The 23,501-nt window shown below is 33.0% G+C and overlaps 1 protein-coding gene across 1 annotated transcript in view; it reads left to right on the top strand.

Annotated features, from left to right (window-relative positions):
• Positions 1 to 23,501, top strand: part of Apool (apolipoprotein O like) — a 79,134-nt gene that overhangs the window by 30,200 nt on the left and 25,433 nt on the right. Inside the window, exons 2-6 of the mRNA XM_015502133.2 lie at positions 5,475 to 5,579; positions 10,976 to 11,095; positions 13,635 to 13,689; positions 15,410 to 15,508; positions 21,471 to 21,562. Of these exons, the coding sequence (XP_015357619.1) occupies positions 5,475 to 5,579; positions 10,976 to 11,095; positions 13,635 to 13,689; positions 15,410 to 15,508; positions 21,471 to 21,562 (471 nt within the window). The remainder of the gene's footprint in view (positions 1 to 5,474; positions 5,580 to 10,975; positions 11,096 to 13,634; positions 13,690 to 15,409; positions 15,509 to 21,470; positions 21,563 to 23,501) is intronic.

The raw sequence follows: 23,501 nt of genomic DNA, 5'->3' as shown, positions 1-23,501 counted from the left end.
TTTTTTTTTTTTGTCAATGAACCTTTCATTTATTGACATGAGATGCTGAGAATAGAACTCAGTGCCCCACACGTGCTAGGCAAGCACTCTCCCCTGAGCCACAACCCCATCCCTATAAATGGAATTTTTAAATTTAGTTCACTGTGAGTTCATTATTGATGTAAAGAGATATTGATTTTTGTGTTGATTTTGTAACTTAACCACTTTACTCAATTTGTTTATTAGGTCTACATGTCTTCTGGTGAAATGTTTAGGATCTTCTAAGTATAGGATAACATCTGCAAATAGGAATAATTTGTCTTTTTCCTTGCCCATTTGTATTCCATTTATTTCCTTCTCTTGACTAATTGCCTGGATAAAATTTCAAATATGTATTGAATAGGAGTGGTGAGGATGCACATTCTTGTCTTATTCTTTATTTTAGAGGAACTATTTTCATTTTTCCCTATTCAATATGATATTGGCTTTTAATTTGCCATGTATAGTTTTTTATATTGAGGTAAATTCCTTCTATCCCCAGTTTCTTCAGGGTTTTTCTTATGAAAGGGTGCTGTATTTCATTGAAGGCTTTCACCTCATCTATTGAGATGATCATGTGAGTCTTGCCCTTGATTCTCTTCATGTGGTGTGTTATGTTTATTGATTTGGATATGATGAACCAGTTTTGCATTGCTGGGATGAAGCCAACTTGATAATTATGTATAATCTTGTTATTATGTTGTCAAATACAATTTGATAATATTCTATTAAGGAATTTTGCAAGGTTGTTGCAAAGATTTTATCAAGGATATTGGAGTTTTCTTTCATTGAGGTATCCTTATCTGGGTTTGGTGTCAGTGATACTGGCTTTGTAAAATAAATTTGGAAAAGTTCCATCCATTTCTATTTCATAGAATAATTTGAGGAGCATTGGCCTCAGTTCTTCTTTAAAGGTCTGGAAGAATTCAACCAAGATACCATCTAGTCCAGGGGCTTATTTTGTTGGAAGGATTTATATTACTGCTTCAATCTCATTGATTGTTCTTGGTCTGTTTATAATTTACATCCTTGTTTCAATTTTGATAGGTTATTGGTGTCTAGAAATTTATCTATTCTTCTAGATTTGACAAATTCATGGATTATAAATTTTCAAAATAGTCCCTAATTATCCTCTGCGTTTCAGTGATATCTGTTGTGATATCTTCTTTTTTTCATCTCTATTTTTTTTTAATTTGGCTCTTCTCTCTCTTTTTTTACAGTTAATGGTTTGGCTAAGGAATTATCAATCTTGTATATCTTTTCAAAGCACCAACTATTTTTTTCAAATTGATCCTTTGTATTCTTTTATTCTCTATTTCATTAATTTTGGCTTTGATCTCAATTATTTCCTTTCTTTTACTGATTTCAAATCAGTTTGTATTTGTTTTTCTAAGATGTAGAGATGTGTCATTGGGTTGTTTATTTGTATCTTTCTAAGTTTTTCATATAGGCACTCATAATTACAGATGATCTTATAATTTCCTTAATATTAAGTGTCCTTGAAATTTGCAGATATTGTATCTTCATTCTCTCTTGATTTTATGAATTTTTAAAATTTCTCCCAAGATTTTTTCTAAGATCCTTCACCTTCACAAGTGTATTGTTCAACCTTTATGTTTATATAATTTCTGAAGTTTGTCTTGATGTTGATACTAATTTAATTTCACTATAATCTGATAAGATGCATGTAACTATTTCAACATTTTATATTTGATAAGTCTAGCTTTGTGTCTAAAATGTGGTCTATTTTGGAGTTTTATTAGAAACAGAGAACAACATGTTAGGTGAAATATTCTGTGGATATCCATTAAGTCCATTTGATTTTTAGTATGCTTTAGGTCTGAACCATCTTTGTTTTTTTTTTAATATTTATTTTTTAGTTCTCGGCAGACACAACATCTTTATTTTATTTTTATGTGGTGCTGAGGATCGAACCAAGTGTCCCGTGCATGCCAGGCGAGCGCACTACCACTTGAGCCACATCCCCAGCTCCACTGAACCATCTTTGTTGATTTGATGTCTTCATGACCTATTTATTGGTAACAAAAGTGTTTTGAAATAACCCAGTATAATTGTTTTGGGATCTGGGCCTTTATGTCAAGTAGTGTTTGTTTTATGTAACTGAGTGCATCAATATTTGGGACATAAATATTTACTATCATTATATTTTCCCATTTAATTATTCCATTTATAATATGTAGGGAGATTAATAAGTATCTTTCTCTGATTAATTTTGGATTGAATTTTGCTTCATGAGACAAAAGAGTAGACACTCTTATTTGCTTTCAGTCTCCATTTGCATTGAGTATAATTTTGCATTCTTTCCCTTTAAACCTATGGACGTCTTTGCCTGTGAGATATGTATATTGCAGGCAATACATGGGTGAATCTTGTTTTTCCTTAAATACAAATTATCAATCTATGCCTTTGAATTGGAGAATTGAGACCATTTACATTCAGTGTAATGATAGGGATGTCTTTATTATTTTTGTGATTTTGATTTATTCAGAGTGTTTTATTTAACCTAAATCTTACTGCATAAGTATTCTTCTAAAGAGACTTATTCTTTCCTGAGCACTCTTGTTTGTTTTTTAATCTCCTTCCATACGTGGGATTTATTTAAATATCTTCTGTAATGCTGACTTAGTATTCAAGAATTATTTTGTCTGTGCTTGTCTTGGATGACTTTCATTTCTCTTTTGATACTGAAGGATAACTCTGCTGCATTATGGAAATCTTGGTTGATAGTTTTTTTTGAGGGTTTCTTCTAAGAAATGTATGTGTAAAAATCATATAGTAGTCTGTACAAACAACAATAAGTGTTGGCAAGGATGTGGGGAAAAAGGTACACTCATACATTGCTGGTGGGATTCCAAATTGTTGCAGCCAACATGGAAAGCAGTGTGGAGATTTCTTAGAAAACTTGGAATGGAACTGCCATTTGACCCAGCTATCCCACTCCTCGGTCTATACCCAAAGGACTTAAAAACAGCATACTACGGGGATGCAGCCAAATCAGTGTTTATAGCAGCATAATTTACAATAGGAAAATTGTGGAACCAACCTAGATGCCCTTCATCAGATGAATATAGATAAAGAAAATGTGGTATATATAAATGGTGGAATATTTCTCAGCATTAAAAGAGAATAAAATAATGGCATTTGCAGATAAATGGATGGAGTTGGAGAGTTACCATAATTGCTAAGTGAAGTAAGCAAATCCCCAAAACAAAAAATGCTAAATGTTTTCTCTGATATGAGGATGCTGATCCATAATGGAGATGAGGGGAGCATGGGAGGAATGGACAAACTTTAGATAAGGCAAAGTAGAGGGAGGGAATGGGAGGGGCATGAGGGTAGGAAAGATGGTGGAATGAGATGGACATCATTACACTAAATATATGTATGAAGACATGAATGGCATGACTCTGCTTTGTGTACAACAAGAGTGCCGCAGTCTGGCTAGGCACAATCAGGAGCCACTTGTCAAAAGAAACTAACTTTATTTTTAGAACCACACACGCCAAACAAAACAGCCTCTCAGGAAAAATCCTCAGAGCCTCAACTGCCACCACCGGCTTTCCACAAGCCTCTCTCTCCCACACAAGCCTCTCTCCACCTCCCACAATCCTCCTGCTCTTGAGGCCGATTGGCTGGGTCACGTGGGCGGAGCCAAAAAAAGTCCCCCAATGAGCAGCTCCGTGGTCTGAAAGGGCAGGGAAACAGTCCAATGAGCATCACCGCAGAGGAGCCAATCAGCTAGATGTTGCTGGGGCCGCTGTGAGCCAATCATCAGCCGGCAGCTGGAAGTTTGCTGGCAGCTGGAAGTTTGCTGGGGCCCCTTTGGCTGTGGCTCTCAACACAAGAGATATGAAAAATTGTGCTCTATATGTGTAATATGAATTGTAATGCATTCTGCTGTAATAGATAACAAATTAAAATTAAAGAAAGAATCAGTGAGTAATATCCACAGCTTACTGTTTTGTAAATTAGGATACATAAAATGCTATTAGGACAAAATATTATGGTATCCAGTACCATATCAACAGTACAAAATGTATTCAAGTATTCTTGAATGTATTTCAAGAGTACAAAAAATATATTGGTAACACTTGGTATTCATGAGTAGCCACATTTTGGGTAGATGAGGCTATATCTAATTAAAGCCTGAACTAAGGTAAAATTTTTCAAAAGAATATTTGTAATGACAATTCAAACTAGAAGGATAAAGATAATGGTAGTCATTTAGTGAGCTTTCAAAAAGTGCAGCTTCTATATTGATTGTTTTGCATGCTACATTTCATTTAGCACTCATTGCAAGTGATTAAACATTAGTCCTATTTCACATAATGAAATTAAAAACTACAGGAATTAAAGAATTGCAGGTATATACTTTTCTGAGATTTTACTTCATATGTATCACCTTTTTTCAGTGTTGATAGAAAAATTTAGACAAGAGCATGCTAGGCAAGTGTATTAGATTTCTGTCACTATCTCAAAATACCTGTTGAAAATCAACTTAAAAGAAGGAAAACTTTATTTTGGCTCAGGTTTCCTTCACTTGACCCAGTTGCCTTCAGACCCATGACAAAGGAAAGCTGCTCACTATGTGGTGGCCAGGAAGCAAATAGAGAGAAACTGTAAGGGACAATTGTCTGAATATACACTTCAAGGGCAGACTTCCAATGACCTTCCTCAACTAGACCCACCTCTCAATTGTTGCAGGACCTCCCAATTGTTACAAAAGTGGGCAACCAAACTTTTAGCACATGGTGTTATGGTTTGTATGTGAGGGGTCTTCCCAAATCTCCCTAATTAATGCAGGAATTTTCATAGGTGAATTACTTGAATTTTCAGAGCTATAACTAATCAGTCCATCGTAATTTAAATAACTAGGTGATAATTGTAGACAGGTAAAGTGTGGCTGGAGAAGATGGGTTACTAGGACATAACCTGGAAGGGTACATCTTCCCTGTGGCCCCCTCCCCTATCTCACTCTGCTTCCTGACTCCATCATGAGCTGAGCAGCTTTCCTCACCTTGGGCCCAGAGCAATGAAGTTGGTAATTTGTGGACTGAGAGGTCTGAAATCATGAGCCTAAATAAACTTTTCCTCCTCTAAAAAATAAAAAAAGAAATCAAAAGTGATATATTTTGGAAGGCAGGAATTCTTAATATATTTATTTATTTATTTTAGGGAGAGAGAGAGAAAATTTTTTAATACATATTTCTTAGTTTTCGGTGGACACAACATCTTTGTTTGTATGTGGCGCTTAGGATCGAACCCAGGCCGCATGCATGCCAGGCGAGCGCGCTACTGCTTGAGCCACATCCCCAGCCCTCTTAATATATTTAAGGGAAAACAATAGTGTTCCTGAGATGTCCCCCATATTTATTAAGAAATGGAAGCTGAGTAGATTTTCAAATTAAAAGTCCTTTTTAATATTTCTTTCTCAGATGGGAAAGCTGACAACCATGCCAGCAGGTCTCATGTATGCATCTGTAAGTGTACGTGTGTCCAGGGAAGAGGAATACAAAAAGAAGCTAATGAGACCAGACCAGGTAAATTGCCTACAAAAGTTTATGGACCTTACATAATGTAAAGACAATGCAAAATCTCTGTGGTCGTTGTGGTGATGGTTGTTGTTTCATTTACCTTCATAATAAATGTATTTGAAATCTGTTAGGTCTGTTTGATAAGTTGAAAGAAATAATATCTCTAAATAGTATATTTAACACAAACATCAAAAACTCTAACTTCAGTGAAAAGTATTTGGTGATTTTTCTTAATGAATAATTAATATTACTACAAGGTCTCATACCTTCTAAGCAGCATGACTTTTCTTTCTTGAAAAACTTATATAGATATATCCAGTATTACAATGTCTCTCAATCATTATATCAGTTTTAGAAGGGATACTAGATGTTTTCTAGTTCAGTCTCCTGTATGGCATTATAATCCCCTCTACAGTAGTCACACTCAGTGGCCACTTATCTTCTATATGTATAAATCTCTGCATAAAAGAATCTAAGGAACACGTTCCATTTTCTGGATGCTCTCATTCGACTTAAAGTCTGTTAGTCAGCTTTCTGTCACTGTGATCAAAATATCTGACAAGAACAACTTGAGGGATGGGGTTGTGGCTCAGTGATAGAGTGCTCGCCTAGCAAGCACAAGGCACCGGGTTCAATCCTCAGCACCACATAAATGTAAAATAAAGATATTGTATCCACCTAAAAGCTTAAGAATAAATATTTTTTTAAAAAGAACAACTTGAGGAAATTTTTATTTTAATGTCACGTTTCACAGGTCTCAATCCATGGTCAGCCAACTCCATTGGTCTGGGCTGGAGGTAAGGCAGGACATCACGGCAGAAAGGCACAGTATACTAATGCTGTCACCTCATGGCATCCTGGAAGCAGAGAGACCAAAGGACCAGAGACAATATATAATGGCCAAAGACAGGCCTGCAGTGGCCTGTGTCTTCTAACCACCTCACATCTGCCTAAAGTTATCACCCTGTAATCCATGCAGATTATTAATCCTTTAAATGGATTAATCCACTGTTGATGTTACAGTTCTCATCATTACCTAGAAACCCCACCTCTGAACCTTTCTTCAATGAGGAGCATGCTTTTTAATATAATATGAACTTTTTAGGGAAAATTTCTAAATCTAAATCATAATAAGGTTCTTCCTTATGTCAAATATAAACCTGCCACATAATAATTACTACCATTGGTGCTGTATCTCATTATTTGACATTGTAAATAAAACATTTCTCTTCTGAAAAGAGATGTCAGTTTTATCTTAAATGATTTTGTGTCTTAGCCTGTCATCTTTGTGATAAATACCTGAGGAAAGGTTGATTTTGGTTCATGGTTTCAGAGGTTTTAGTCTGGTCAACAGACTCCATTGCTTTGGACATGAGATGAGACATAACATCATGGTAGAAGGGCATGGCAGAGGAAAGCTGCTTGGCTCATGACTGTTGGAAAGCTTAGAGAGAGAAAAAGGGGCCAGGGTCAGATATTGTCCCCAAGGGCAAGCCACCATGACCTTTTGTCTCCAAACATGCCCTCCTTGCCTACAGTTCCCCCCACCTCCTGGTAGTCCATTAAACTGTCAAAGGTTTAATTCACTGATGAGGTCAGAGTTTCTACTCTAATTGCTTCCTCAAAGCCATACATCTGCACATTGCTTCATTGGAGATCAAGCCTTCAACACATGACTCTTTGGGTGATACTTTATATCCATACCATAACATTTTGCTTCCTAGATGAAAATATTAATTGCTTGAATTATTCCTCATTTCATAGCTTTTAGTTCCTTCATTGTCATTATCACTCTATGCCACACATGTTCTGGATGGTTAATGTTTTCTTTAGATATATTTTGACTACTGCAGGATAGAATCAAACATTTTCTCCTGTTGTAGTATTACATTTGTATTAATGCTGCCTAAGATCATACTATTTTTATATTTATTTTTGTTTGGAATTCTCAAAATCACTGTTCTATTAAATAGACTTTGACCATGACATAGTGAATTGCAGTTTTCTAAGTCACTAACCTTTTCACATAGGCTGCTGGTAAGCTGTGTCATGTCCCACTCTATACTTACACTTTTGGATTTATTTGCCCTAGTTGCCAGGTGTATGATGCCTCTCTAAATTTCATCTTGTTGATCTGGCCCACCATACTTACTTGTTGAGCTTTTGATGTGATTATGGATTCTGTTCACTACTATGCTATTTATATCTACCTGTCTGAAGTCACACCTAAGATTTGTCTACATACTTAGTGATGTATTCATAAGTCATACAGGTCTGAGTCTGAACTCTGACTCTACCAATAAACTGCTAGATGATATTGGGTAGAAATCTTAATGGTGACATAAATATGCTGTTGTATAAATGTATCACTATCAAATGCAAAAATTTCATAGATTTTTGGAAATTGAGAGTGCTTCCAGTAATTTTGCTATTATACCATGCTTATTTAACCACTTGCTAACTAAATCTTTGTATACATCTGTAATTGTTTCCTTAGGATGAATTTCTAGAAGCAGAAGTATAGGAATGGTGGCACAAAAACTGATATATTGGCAAGCTAATGTGCAAAACTGAGATATTCACATATTACAGAAAAATAAAAGATTTCCTGAGTTCCCTTCGAGTTTGTGTAAAGTTCCCTTTGAGTTTGGTTTTAAGCATTGAGTAAAGTGTTATTATTTTTCATTAGCAGTCTTGGATAGATTCTCTACCCTACCTACTTGCTGACTCTCAGTTTTCTTTCTCTTTATTAATCTCAGAAGGATGATATTTTTAAACCTTACTTGACACTCCCATATTTGGGCAGCTCAAAAATCTAAGTAGGAAGATAAATAACTGACGTTTGTTCCTAATAGCTAAATTCACATATTTCTGAATTTTAAAGTAAATAAGTGCATCTTTACTATATTATGGATATATGGGGTTGTAGCTCACAGTGTTTTCCTAGCACATGTGAGGCACTGGGTTCGATGCTCAGCATCACATAAAAATAAATAAATACAATAAAGGTACTGTGTCTTTGTATAACTAAAAATATTTTTTAAAGTATCAGTATGCTCCTGCCTTATTAAGTGCCATATAGTGAACATAAATAAATAAATCCCCCTTTATTAGAAAACTCTTCAGGATCACAGAGTAATCATTTTTGACCTTGAAAATTGCAGTATTCAGGTCAGTAAAATGACTGGTAATTAGACTGCATGTAGGTAGCCAGACACATACATAAATGGACACTTTTTTAAAAATCCCTCTGACATGAGCTTTACTTATTTTCTTGCCATTTGCTTCTTTTCACCAAGAAATAACTGAGAAAAATATTGATTTGAAGTTTCTAGTTACTTTGGTTCAATTTAATTTAAAACGTGGTTTTATAGCTTACTGGATCTAATCATGATTTCTAACTGAGTACAAATAGATTGTGTTTATACAGTAAGTGGCATTTAAGGCCAAGGCCTCCAATTTATAGTGAGAATATTCTCTCAGTAGAAACTGTAGTAACATGATACTGGCTGCTTCTTAAAATTCTAACAATAGAAATGATATCCTTTTATATAAACCTTTCAACTATGCTTGAATGCCCATGTCTAAGAAGAAAATATTATAAAGCACTGGTTCTTAATCATTCTTACCCCTTTGAGAATCTGATGAAAAATTTAAATGTACTTCCTAGAAAATGCATATATAAAATTTTGCTTACAACAGACCACAAATAAAAAACTTTTTTCTTTAAACTCTTTATCTAATGTATGCTGGGATATAAATTAAGGATCAGGAGATTACCATGAAGATAGGGAAAAGAATAAGAACAATGTTTAATAATGTTTGGAATTGAAGAATGTAAAAGTATACAGGGGCCATGATGGACATTTAAGTAAATAATTTTGCCCACTCTAACACCAGTACATCCACATACACAGTCTCTTTCTAGGGAAGAAGGAAACTTTCCTTACCTGTAACATACCTGCTTTTTATATATAATATGTATTTTAATATAAAATATGCATGTCTGACCCTCCTATTCATACATAGTTGCCAACTTGGTTAATTTAAATCCCAACATTAGTCTGGAAAGAGAAACATTAACTCTTTAGTCCTAGTATGGGTAATAAAGGGCCATTTAATGGTAACACAAGACTTTTCAACCTACTACTGGAAATTTTGTGAAGCTGATACTGTCCATTTGTCTTTATTTTAATGTTTTGAATTTATAGGCAAAATTGTATTTACCTCATACAACATGATATTTTGACATATCTATCTATCTATCTATCTATCTATCATGGAATGCCTAAATCTGATTGTTAACATATTTATTATCTACCGTAATTATGATTTTTTTAATGATGAGAACTCTTTACACCAACTCTGAGCATTTTTAAGAATATAACATATTATTAGCTATTATGTTTGTTCTTGGTACAGGATGAAATCCAATGACATTAATCATCTAGTTCTCTTGATGTTGATTTGTAAACTTGGTTCTCCCCAATTATATCTTCACCCAATTTCAAAGGAAGATGCTATACTCTGAACATAAAAGCAAAATTTTTTTTTTACTTTTATAAAGTAAGATTTTACCTTAAATTTTTTCATCATTCTATTATGTTTATATTTGGTTTTGTTGAATATTGACTAGCATTAAAAGCCTATTCATATAATACATGAAAGGTATAAGAACCAGCAGTACTAGTATGATAATGAATAACCATGTACCTACCACCCAATTTCAAGGAAAAACAAAACAGTATCCCCTGGGTACCTATCCTGGTTCATTCAGGTATAACCACTACTCTGAATTCTTACTATTCCCTTCTTTTATAATTTTACCTTATATGTTTGCATGGCTAAACAATTTGGGAATTTTTGGTTTTACATGTTTGACTGTATGTTGATAGAAACATGCCTACATGCCATTTATGCATCTTTGCTTATTTTTTATTTTTGCTTAACATATTCCTGAAATTAGTCCATATTTCTCCATATGACTCTTATTTTTCTATTTTCTCTAATTTGTAATATTCCAGTGTATGGATATATTCCAATTTACACATTTTTGTGTTCATGGACATTTAGGTTGTTTAAAGATTTTTACAATTATAGTTTTGCTATGAATAATAATATATATACCCCTAAGTATGTAAGTATGGTAGTTGCTTCTATATATACCTAGAATTAGAGCCACTGGGTCAAACTATATGTGGTATCACTTAATTTCTGGCCTCTTGGGTCCCTAGTCTGACTAACCTTTTTACCACATCATCTCTGTATTTAAGATGGAAATTTTATCAACAATCTTAGTTGTTTTTAGGAGGAAGATGGATAAGTATTCCTATTCTCTAATATGCAGGAAAAGGCAATCCAGTTATTTTATGTTCTTGACATGAACATTTTTCTGCCTTCAGCTCCCCATATATACTGCACCACCTCTCCAATCTAAATATGTTGAAGAGCAGCCTGGTCATTTACAGATGGCCTTTGCATCCATCCGCACTACAACTGGTCATTACATTGGCTGGTTCAAGGTAAGTCTATTCTGATAAGTGGTTTTGTATTAACATTTCAGCTTAATTTCCAGTTATCTACTGATGTGTAAAAATCTACCCCTAAAACTTAGTAGCTTGAAACAGTAAGTGATATCTCTCATGCTTTTGTAGGTCAGGGATTTGATCAGAATTCAGACAGAGAATTCTTCTGTTGCATGTGATATTAACAGAGGCCATTTGTGGTATTTATCTGGCCAATGGGCTGATCTGGATTGTACAAGACAGCTTTATTTGCATCTCTGGATCCTTGACAAGGATGGATGGAAGATCTGTCATGATCTCTTAAGCATGATGGCCTCTAGGTAGACAACTTTACATGGCAAGTTCAGGACTCCTTATGACAAAGCGTTATTTACCTCCTACATGAAATTCTGAGATTACTTCTAAATTATTCCTTATTTAAGTGAGCAAAATATTGTTCACTTGAGGTTGGCAGCTATTAGGCCAAATAGAATTCATCAGACTTTGATGCTTTAGCTTTGAATAAGCAGTGTTCAGCAGCAGAATGGTGGAATAAGCTGATAGAACACTGATATTTCATTATCATCACATAAACATTGTATTTATATGAGCATCTCCAATGTGAGGTTCTTCATGATAATATTGGTATATTGTTTTCATCATTCTGACCTAATACCCGTACAGTTTTTCCCAAATGTAGCCTGATTGTGAACCTTTGTGCTTTTTAGTTTCTAATCCATTCCTTTTAAACCGAAAATTCTAATGAGCTTAGGAAAAATAATGTGTCCTCATGTAAAATAACAAATCAATGAACTCTGGTCATTCCAGATGATATTTCAAACATCTGATGAATATATGGAATTATTTTTTTGAAAAATTTTCCTTGTCATATATTTCTAATGGTACTAGTTGTACTGCATTCTCTTAATACTTTGATCTCTGATGGAAATATCTTAAGTAATTATGGTCTGAATCATGCTCCCATGGCTATATGCCAATAGTCAGATGATTCAGATTTAAAATCTCCTGAGACCTAATTTTCTGTAGTGTTCTCAGATGTGTCTTCAGTGAGGTAAATTGTCCCTGAGAGGTCTTTAAATTGGTGTTGTAACTCTCAACCGTTTTAAGACTGAAAGAACATTTTGCTGTTGATATGCTAAAACAAATAGGTTGAAGAAAAACATTTTCAAATGTATTTAATCTTCAATATAAATAACTTTTACTCTTTAATTTTTCCATAAAAAACATAATCTATTCTTTAAAAAATTTTGTCTGCCCCAAATTGCATTCTGCATGAAACCTATAATCATGTAGACCAAATTCATACTTCTACTCTGTAGTGTTTTGAAATTTAGGTGGCAGTGCCCCCCTGTGGTACAAATGAATTCCTAAACTCAGCTAAGGAATTTTTCCTTAAGACTTATGGTTAAATGATTTCCAATCAACTGGTCAACAGGTATTTTAATGTTCAAAGTGAAATTTTCTTAAGAAAGTCCATAAAGAGAAGTAGCACAGTAGCAGTTAGGTCTGTGTTGGTTTGCATAACCTTAAACCAGGATGAACAGGATGAATCTCTGCAAAGATCAAACTGAGACAAAATTACTAGATCAAGATCTCAATACCAATAACTTTTTTCCCATCTATTATAATTATCTCTGTTTTTATGATTTGAAAAATCTCCCTTGCTCTTGTTTTTAATCCCATGGTTTTGTAGCACCTAGTTCAGAGAAGGAGTTTGGTTTGTGTTTTCTGATTTATACAGCATGATTATGAGTAAGTCATTTTGTGACATCAATTTTATTCTAATATAAATAGAGTAATACCCACCACACAATAAATATGTATAACAGTATTTTTTGCATTAAAATAAATTAGTTAAAAACAGGTAAAAGGAAAGGCTTGCTTTAAAGCTTTAATCCCTCCAGTGGGTTAATATGATTTTGTTGATGCAGAATTTATGTTCTTATTTAAAAATTAGATGGATACTAGTCAGAGTAGAATGATTTGTATCCTGAAGTAAATGCCTTATTTGTGTTTTCCTTATACTAATGCAAACTAAGAAAAAAAAGATGATGAAGCTCTTTTGTTTAGGTTTTTCCCTGTTTTTGTTTTTTTTCTCTACAAATCATTCTGTTGTTGCTATTGTATCTTTGTTAATCAGATGTTGCTTCTATGCTGAAATATACCTCCCTTCATGTTTTATTCAAATTCCATTTATTTCTCTAGGCCATTATAAAAGAAGATTATAAATCTTTATATTTTTTTCAATATCTTTTCTGTGAACTGCTCTGATTATTTTATAGACATTACTTTACCCACTTATATGAGGAAAATAGTAAACAGGTATTATTCATGTTAAATAGAATGAGAAGCAGAAAATGAAGAGAAGCTAAGTTAAGCAAGTATCTTCATTGTGAATGAATTAAAAGGCTGAATTTATATTTTGATGTAATGCTAAGTGAACTTTTTCATATAATATCAAAAATACGGGCTACTTGATCTGATTATCAGAAGCTTCAAAAATGTAGTTATCCTTTTATCTCCCTTTTATTCCCAGGGTGTTTATGTCTTTGTGAAAAATGGAATAATGGATACAGTACAGATTGGAAAAGGTAACTGAACCATCCATAATTGGAAATGTTCTATTATGTTTTTAATATGCAGTATTTAAATGTGAGAAAAATAAGCATGGTATCCTATTCCATTATTATGTTTTTACCAATTCAGAAGATATTCTATATTTTACTGATAATAATAACAAAGCAATAAATATCTACTATTTATTTAGCTATTATTATATGCTAAATAATTATATAAAGTATTTTACATAATTTTTCTCATAATTCTGTGAGTGTTGGCATTATAAGTATAGTATTTATATTTTGCAGATGAAGATGCTGAGGTTGGAAAGATTAAGTAGGTTACCAAAGTCATGCAGTTAGTAAGTGGAACTAGCCCCAGTCAAACAAATCTTTTTTAACTGTAAAGTCCACATTACGTTCTTAAAAAGTATAAATTAAAAATATTTCTTCATTGTTGCTAATTAGTTTAAAAAATGTTATTTGCAGCTGTGTGTGTTTGTGCACACCTGTAATCCCAGTGCCTCAGGAGGCTGAGACAGGAAGATCACAAGTTTGAAGCCAGAGTGGGCAAGTTAGCAAGAGCCTCTGCAATTTAGTGAGACCCTGTTTCAAAATAAAAAATAAATAAAAGGGACTTAGGGTGTAGGTTAGTAATAGAGTACCTCTGGATTCAATTCCCAGTACCAAATGAAAGTGTTATTTTCTATTAAAATGGATAGTATTTTGCTATCAATTGCTGGAAAGTGATAATAGTAGTCAACCTGCAATATATATAAGCTACTGTCAGAAATTAATTATATTTGACTCTTCAGCTCATTAATAGTGTTTTGGCAGCAGGTGTAGGTTTCTAATATTCTTGGCATATACCAGTTGTCAGAATAAATATTCATTAGACAGAGAGATCACCTAAAAATTTAAGTATCATCCTGAAGTTGATGATCTGTATTTGAATTTAATATGTTGAGAATTCAAAATTATTTCCCTCATTAATCTTGAGGAATATGACTAAATATATGCTTGTCAATAAATAACTAGGACAAAAGAGTATATTTCCAAACTATAATTTAAATATACAATAAGCCAAGACATCCAGATTTTTGTTTATTCTTCATCTGCTTTTTATCTTGCCTCACTTCTTTTACTGACCATTGGTTTTAACCAAGAGCAATGGCTGCTCTAAGGTTGTTGGGAAATAGTGGGAAGCAAGGTCTAGTCACCAAGCTCCTAGATATAATTATCTATTTCATTTCTTACTGGATCCTACCAATGCTTAAACAGATAAGGGATAGAAATCATGAATTTGTCTTAAAGTAATTCACATTAAGATGGCTGGGGTTGTGGCTCAGTGGTACAGCACTCGCCTAGCACGTGCGAGGCCCTGGGTTCTATCCTCAGCACCACATAAAAATAAATAAATAAAGATATTGTGTCCAACTACAACTAAAAAATAAATATTAAAAAAGATGGACCCTCTAGCATTATATTTTACAGAAGAGTAATAACTGTGTGTATCATTAAGAAAATAAATACCATTCGAGTTTTTATTTTGTGACAGTAATTATTATCAAATTTTAGATCATTGCTCATACAAACATTTTGTACAGTTCTTTTAAAGAGTGTTTAAACCATTCACTGTTACCTTATTGTCCACTATTAATAAGCTAATCTCTTAAACCTTTCTGTATAATACCTGTAGAGAATACCCAATTGTAGTCAGTCATTTATATTAATTTTTACCTGATTTCTTGAGATGCATATATCTATCTGAAGAATCCACCTCAAGATTTTCTTCCAAAAATGGGAGTGATTACAGTTGCAGGATTGGCAGGCCTGGTTTCAGCAAGAAAAGGTAGGTTTCGAAAATATGCTCTTTCAATGTCATTATATCAATTTAAATTTTACTTTGATGAGCAAACCTCATAGCCTTTATTGAATAATATTAGGATAGTTTGGTGTAGAAACTTTAGATTCCTTAATACACTATGTTTACTTTTATAAAGACTTATAAAATTTTTTCAGTCTCATTACAGGGAAATGCAGATGAGAACCACAGTGAGATACCATGGCACAAATATTAAAATGACCAAAGCGTATAAGACCAACAATATCAACAGTAATCAAGAATGGAGAGCAGCTAAAATTCTCATGCACTACTTGTAAAAGTACAAAATGATATAGCCAATATGAAAAATAGCTTCACAGCTTCTCATAATCTGAAACATATACTTCATATGCAACCTAGCAATTCTGCTTCTGGGTATATACCCTCGAGAAATAAAAACCTGAAATTGATCAAATTATGCTATGTGCATGTAGGAATATACACAATGAATGCTACTTTTATGCTTAGCTATAATATAATAATTAAAAAAATTAAAAGAAGGAAGATAATAGAGTAGAGAGAGGGGGTTATGGGGAGGGAGGATGGGAGGGAATGGAGAAGTATTGGGGATGAGTTGAAGCAAATTTTGTTATATGTATTTATGAATGTCAAGATGAAACCCATAGTTATGTGAAATTATAATGCACTGATAAAATCATTACAAAAGAAAAGGAAGAAGAGACATACCTGTGGTACCTATTAAATACTAACATTAATAAGACCTGATAAGTATCTGTACTATCTAGAATTATCTGTAGTCCATTAAATAGCCTCAGAAATTCATAAGCCCTGAAAATTTTATATAAAAAGTTATCTATGCAAATTTTATTGGGATTTTGTAAATACTCAAGAATCATGAACTATATATAAAAATATGAAATAAAACTAATGAAATAAAAATCATATGCAATAGTTCGTAGTGGCTCTGTTCATAATCATACAAATCTGGAAGTAATCTAGATGTTTGTCAACTTGTAAATGGCTAAAAAAAATTGTGGCATATCCTTACAAATGAATACTATTCAACAACAAAAAGGAAGGTGATCTTGCTATATCCAGCAATCCTGATAAGTCTAGGGGAAAGAAGACAGTCTACTTACATGTTTGTTTCGATGACATTCTTAAAACGAAAAACTATAGTGAGAGAAAACAGGTAATTGATTCCCAGGGGTTAGGAGTGAGGAAAGGTGCAATTACAAAAGGAGACAGCATGAGGTATTTTTTAAGAATGGTAGAATTATTATGTATCTTAATTGTCATTATAATTACATGAATATACATGTATTAATATTGATAGAAATGTACAAACTTGCTGTATAATCATTTTTAATAAAATGTTAAAATATATAGTTGTTTCTATTAAAATTGAATTTGACAATTTTTCTTCTAGGTAGTTTTATTTTTTTAAGCATCTTAAGACTCTCTTAACTACCAAAAATGTTCTTGAGAGTTTTTTGTTAATATAAATATATACATTAACCACTCAAACCACTTTTGTTAATCATGACCTCCCATATTCTGGGGGTATGTTAAGGCTTTGAGATGATATGCTATATTGGATAAAATTTAATTTACTTTTAGTCTCTTCTAGACCAAAGTGGTTGGGACTGTTTAGCCAGCTCAGAATGGATCTTTGAAAGTAGACAATTTACCTCACTACTCTCATTCATTGTGAGACTTGATATGTTTTATTTCTTTGCCCCTTTTTGTACTCTGTGTTTCTACCAGCTTTGTCCTTCCTTACCACTATACCACTTGTGTGGAGAGTCCCTAAGACCACCCCTAGATTTGGTAGTTAGCTAGAAAGACTTATAGGGTTCAGCATATGGTCATATTGCAGTGAAATGATACAGAGTAAAATCAGCAAAAGAAAAGGAAAAGGTACATAATGCAAAGTTTGTAAGAAACCAGGTATAAACTTTCATGAGTCCTTTCCTAGTGAAGTCATCCTGGCTGTGCTTAATTTCTTCAGTAATGAATTGTGACAATATGAATGAGATGTTGTCGACATGGGTTGAGTAACAACTATAAGCTGAGTGAACAAGGTTTAATTGAGGGATTGCTAAAGAAACAGTATCTACCTTCATGTACCAAAATTCCAAACTTCCAGAAGGAAAGCAGGTATTCAGCATAAATCACATCATTTGTACAGAGTTTAAAAAACTTGAGCCACTCTTATTTAGCAAATGTTTTGAATTGTTATAAGGAACTGGTTATTGGTTAAGTGCCCAGCTGCTAGCCAAGGGCCAACATTGCCTGCAGGGTTATCTAATGATAGTGGTCTCAAGCATCCTTTGTTAATTCTTTCTCCATACTATTAAATAATCCTATCTGATAATTACACAGTGAATTTTGTCTTTGACCATTTTTTGCCTCTAGATATGGATATTCCTCTCAGTAGGCATTAATGTGTTGCCTCCTCCCCTAAGCCTTATTAAGCTAGTGTAGTTCTCTGGTCAGTAGCCATTTTGGCCTCCTTCCATCCATTCTCTGTCCACATCCCATTTACTAAACATTGTCCCCAAACTAAAGTACTTGAGGTACAGCTCTGAACCATTCTGCAGTGTGGTATCATTTTGTGGTTGGTTTGTCCAAATGTATAATCCTAAAAGCAGCTTCAAGTACACCTACTTAGGTAACAGAGCTTTGTCCATATTTAGAAAAATTGCAGCATCCTAATTCTAACCCATATATCTCATTTCAGTAGAACCAACACTCTTCCTATATGTAATAATAATGCCTACATCCCATTTAACACGTGAACAACTTCTAATTGAATATGCATTACAAAGTATTCAGTAGAAAATACCTTAAAACCAAGATCTCCATATGTAACAATAATATTGATAATTAATTTTATACATTTTATCTTTATTGATTATTTTAATTGTGTGTATATATATCTATTTCTGTGGTATAATGATCAAATCAGAGTGGGTAACATTTTCATCTCCTGAAACATTTGATTTTTTAATTAGCATACAATAATTTTACTTGTTTATGGGGTACAGTATGATATTACATTACTCCTATATTATGTACCAATCAAATCAGGATAATAAATGTCTCCATCTCATCATTTGTTTAGAGACTTCAAGCTCCTCTCTTCTGTTTTTTCCTAAAATATATAATAGGTTTTTATAAACTATAATTACCCTACTGTGCTATAGAATAATAGAATATAATATGTTTATCTCTGTTCTGGCAACCACTATCCAAACTCCCTTCCCACTATCTGCTTCCCCCTAAATTTTGAAGGGAATTTTCCAAAATGCATTACTTAATTTCTCAGTAAGGAACTCATAACCTTCTTGTAAGAGAAATTGTTCCTTAGGTCATTCACCATGTTTCTGAATGTCAGCTAAAATAATGTAATGCATGTTTTTTAGACTTCACATTTCAACATACTAGTAAGTGGTGAAATAAATGTAGATCTAAGAACGCATTTTATTAAAAGATAAAATAGAGGAGAATAGCAAAGATCACAGTTCTTTGTATTTAACATGGGTAAATATCATGAAATTTTTGTTTCTGTGAAGTGTATGTATGTGTGATATGACATAGGTCATAATGTAAAATTTATTTCTTAGTATGAGTCATAGTAAAAAATGTTTGAAATCTGTTATTTTCATCTAACTCTGTTAAGCTACAAATAGAGGTAAAAGGAAATCACTTAACGGCTTCTTAGTATAACACATAGGTAGTTTGTGATTGTATCTAGAATCCTTTTGTAATTATTGGAGTAGGAATATTGAACTTAAATTTATTTTTTTGCAGATTAGCTTATTATATCAAGTAAAGAGAGGACAAACCTAAGTTTTCTAATCTTTAAAATAGCACATCAAGGAAAAACCACCACCTACCAAGTTTAGGAGCAGCACAATTGCAGAAATTTGCTTGAGTCAAAGGAACTAAATTGTGAGATAATAGGACTATATAATCAACAATTAAGTAATAGAAACTGTAATAATACTGAGCAGGACTAAAAGAGCAAATTAATACATGTTTTAATTAACCTAGACCCTCTGTTCTCATATGGTATAAAACAGTTTAAATCTCAAGAAAACCTACATAAGAAATACCGACTTCCCTCAAGCTCAGTCTATAATAGGCATGACTGTAAAAGGCTATGTTAATAATAAGTAAACCAGTCAGAGAAATATACTGTTTGTTTTACCTTTTCCTAAAGTACAATGTTGCTTGTAAATATTACCAGATGCTTTTTACCTTAGTCTTTGTTCATATGCCAGATAAGATGTTTCTTTGTTTCTTTAATTTTTAATGCATTATTATAATACATAATATTGGGGTTCATTTTGATATAATTATGCAAGCATTATATGTAATTTACTTTAATTCTATTCCCAGGACTTCCCCTTTTCCTTCACTTTTCCCTTGCCCTGTTCCCTTTCCTCTATTCTACTGGTCTTTCTTCTATCAGAGCTTTTTTTTTTTTAATTAGTGCCTTGTGAAATTCACTATGGTATATTCATATATATTGTTATGTGTGGATGCAAGGTGTCCCCCAAAAGCTCATGTGTGAGACAATGCAAGAATATCTGGATGAGAAATAATTGGGTTATAGCCTAAAACTAGTCAATGAATTAATCCCTGATGAGAATAACTGGTAAATGGGGGCAGGTGGGATATGGCTGGAAGAAATGGTTCATTGAGGGCGTGGCTATGGGTTATATATTTTGTGTCTGGGGAATGAACTTTTTCTCTCTCTGCTTCTTGACCATCATATGAGCTGGTTTGCTCTGCTACAGTCTCCTGCCATGGTGTTCTGCCTCACCTCGAACCCCAAGGAATGGAGCCAGCCTTCTATGGACTGAGACCTCTGAAACCATGAGCCCTCAAATACACTTTTCTTCCCCTAAAATTGTTTTGTTCAAATATTTTAGTAGCAGTAGCGCAAAAGGTGACTAAAACATATGTACGTAGGATACTTTGGTCAGTTTCATCCCACTGTCAAGTAGGGATTGAAGAAACTGTTTGAGAAAATAAAAAAAGTACTTACCCCAACTTAAAGTCCTATTATATAATTGCCTAACTATATTTACGGAATTCAAGAACCCAGCCAAGCATTTAAGATACACATTATTTTGAATAAACTGTCTGGTGGACCCAAGCTTTAGCTTACAGTGGTGGATTTCCAACTTTTCTGCAGAACCTAGAGTTTCCTGAAAGTGTTTAGGGGTGAATAGAGACAAATGAATAAGCCACACAAACAAGGTGCAATACTTAGCTTCTCACTCCTGGTTTAATCAGAGCAGCTTCAAGTTTACAAGTTTTTTTTGTGTTAAAGTTCCTAGTGAGAGTCTATATGGAAATTTTTTAGAAAGGGTTTTGCTCTCAAAAATGGTTTGAAAAATGACTCTTAGATGCTTAGCCTAGATCAGTGACATGAAGGAGTTATGTACCTTTTAAAGTCCTTAGCTGATTACTTAGTTGAGTCATTCAACTGCCTATGAACTTAATCAAAAAAAAAGAACATATGAGATAGTTAATTTAACTTTAATATGGTGTCACCAACCCAGTAGTTGATTAATTCTTTATATTGTCGTCCTTTGTTAGATATTTGAAAAAGCGTGGTTATAACTTTGTTTCTTAGGACATGAAAAGCTACCTAGCTTCAAAACAGAAGAAAATCAATTCCTTTTGTTTAGGAAATTATCAGTATTAAAATGAGAACACTTTTCTTAATTGGACATAACAACTAAAGGGCATTCATTAATTGATTTGAGATCCTTAAGGGCATTTTAGATATCACTTTGATTGGTATTATTATCTAAGTAGCAATTTAAAAGAGGATGATAGCTTAAGGTGAGCAAAGGAAATGTTATAGTATAAGTTATAGTATAAGTAAAAGATTCAGGTCTCTTGTGGCATCTATTTGGAATTTAATATACCTTTTTGAATTTTATAGGTTCTGGGTTTAAGAAGGTTGTTTATCCACTAGGAATGGCTACTTTAGGAGCAACTGTTTGCTACCCAGTTCAGTCAGTAATAATTGCAAAGGTAAGTTCTTTTTAAGTAATACCAACCTTTCATGATTTTTTTTGAAACTCTCAGTGTGACAATATTTAAATTTTGTATAATACCTGCAACATTTAATTTTGGGAGATATATAGTTGGTATCAAGTTATGTAGGCAAAATTACATTAGTACCTCGTCCTGGTAAATGTCATTCTTAATTACATAATCATCACAAATAGTATGAATTTGTTTAAATATAGTTCAACAACATAAATGCAGGTTTGAGGATTACATTCAGAGACATTGAATTAGAATTTATAAGCAGAAATACTGCTCCATTGATGCTATATAAGATTCAGGTTTTTAAAAAATATTTTTAGTTGATGGACCTTTATTTTATTTATTTATCTATATGCAGTGTTGAGATTTGAACCCAGTGCTTCACATGTGTGAGGCAAGCGCTCTACTGCTGAGCTACAACTCCAGCACCAAGATTCAGTTTTTTAGTAACAGAAAAGTATGCTTTTTAGCAGCTTTTCATTTGAGAAGATTAACATAATGCAAGAAATAATCAATTGATAGATTACAGAGTCTTTGGAATATTAAATGGTCATATACAAAATGAATTTTGAAAACACCTAGAACAAAGAAACATCTTTCAAAAATGCTTATTAGAGTTGTTTCATGATTTTCTTGTGAGCTTACCTATAAATCTAAAGATTATATTAATGATTTGAATAGTTTTTGTTAGTATTTTATTTTTTAACGCATGTTCAGATTGAGAAGGAGAATTTGGGGCTATGCATTTTTTCCTCCTTTTCTTCCTCCATTAATTATCAACATTTAACATTTTCCTCTCACACTTGATGCATAGAGAAGGACTTTATGTATTTATATTTTCATTTGTACATCTCTTTAATTATTGATATAGATAAAACTGTCTATTCAGTATTTTGAAAATGTCAATGATATCATGTACTACATAATTTATAATATGATTGAGCTATAAAAGTTTATAGCAAAGGAAGAGAGCATTAAATCTAGTTACACTTGAGAGACAGCATTGATTAATAAAAACATAAATTCATTTTTAAAACTCCCTCATAAGATTTTATGTTGGAATTAGCCACTGAAATGAATACCATGTTGATGTTCAAAGAAAACTTTGAGGACATTTAATTCAGTGTCCATATTTTCTCCTTTGCTGAAAAGGAAAGCATGTCAGTGAATTTTTAGTCACTGACTTGCCCAGGATTACACTCAGTTGCAGATGCCCTAGTTTCCTCTCCATTAATGTTCCCAGTGGACGATGCCACCATGGATTGTATATTTTCTATTTAATTGCTTTGTATTCTTTGTTTGAGCAAAATGATACCTACCCATCTCCTTAAATAATACAAGCATTATAGAAAGGAAAGTTTATCAGAAAACTAACCACTCACATTACTTCTGTCCATAAAATAACAGTATCAAAATTTGATAGAATATACCTAGACATCTTTCCATGCATCAAAAAGATAGAAAAAATTGATGGGTGAATGCACAGATAACTGTGAGCATAGCATGCATCTTTTTTGTTTTTAAAAGTATGATATTAAGGGGCTGGGGTTGTGGCTCAGTGGTAGAGCGCTTGTCTAGCATGTGTGAGGCACTGGGTTTGATCCTCAGCACCACATAAAAATAAATTAAAAAATAAAGGTCCATCAACAACTAAAAAAATATTTTAAAAAGAAAGATTATTAAATATAAAGATATAAAATATTACAAAGGAAAAATAAAATAATTGCTGAACTTCAAATAAAAGTTTGTTTAATATAAGAGATGTTGATATTAATTCCCTAAAAATTCTTCTAGGATAAATAATGATTGTTACTTAAATTCCTAGAGCTGAAATGCTTGCTATTCCTTTGTCACATGACAATATTATGTGTAACATTTGGCAGAATATATTATAGAGAGAACATGATTTCTTAACCTGAGA

The sequence above is a fragment of the Marmota marmota genome, unplaced genomic scaffold (genome assembly GCF_001458135.2).
Source record: "Marmota marmota marmota unplaced genomic scaffold, marMar, whole genome shotgun sequence".
Classification (NCBI taxonomy): Eukaryota; Metazoa; Chordata; class Mammalia; order Rodentia; family Sciuridae; genus Marmota; species Marmota marmota.
This window is presented reverse-complemented; position numbering and strand designations above follow the sequence as displayed.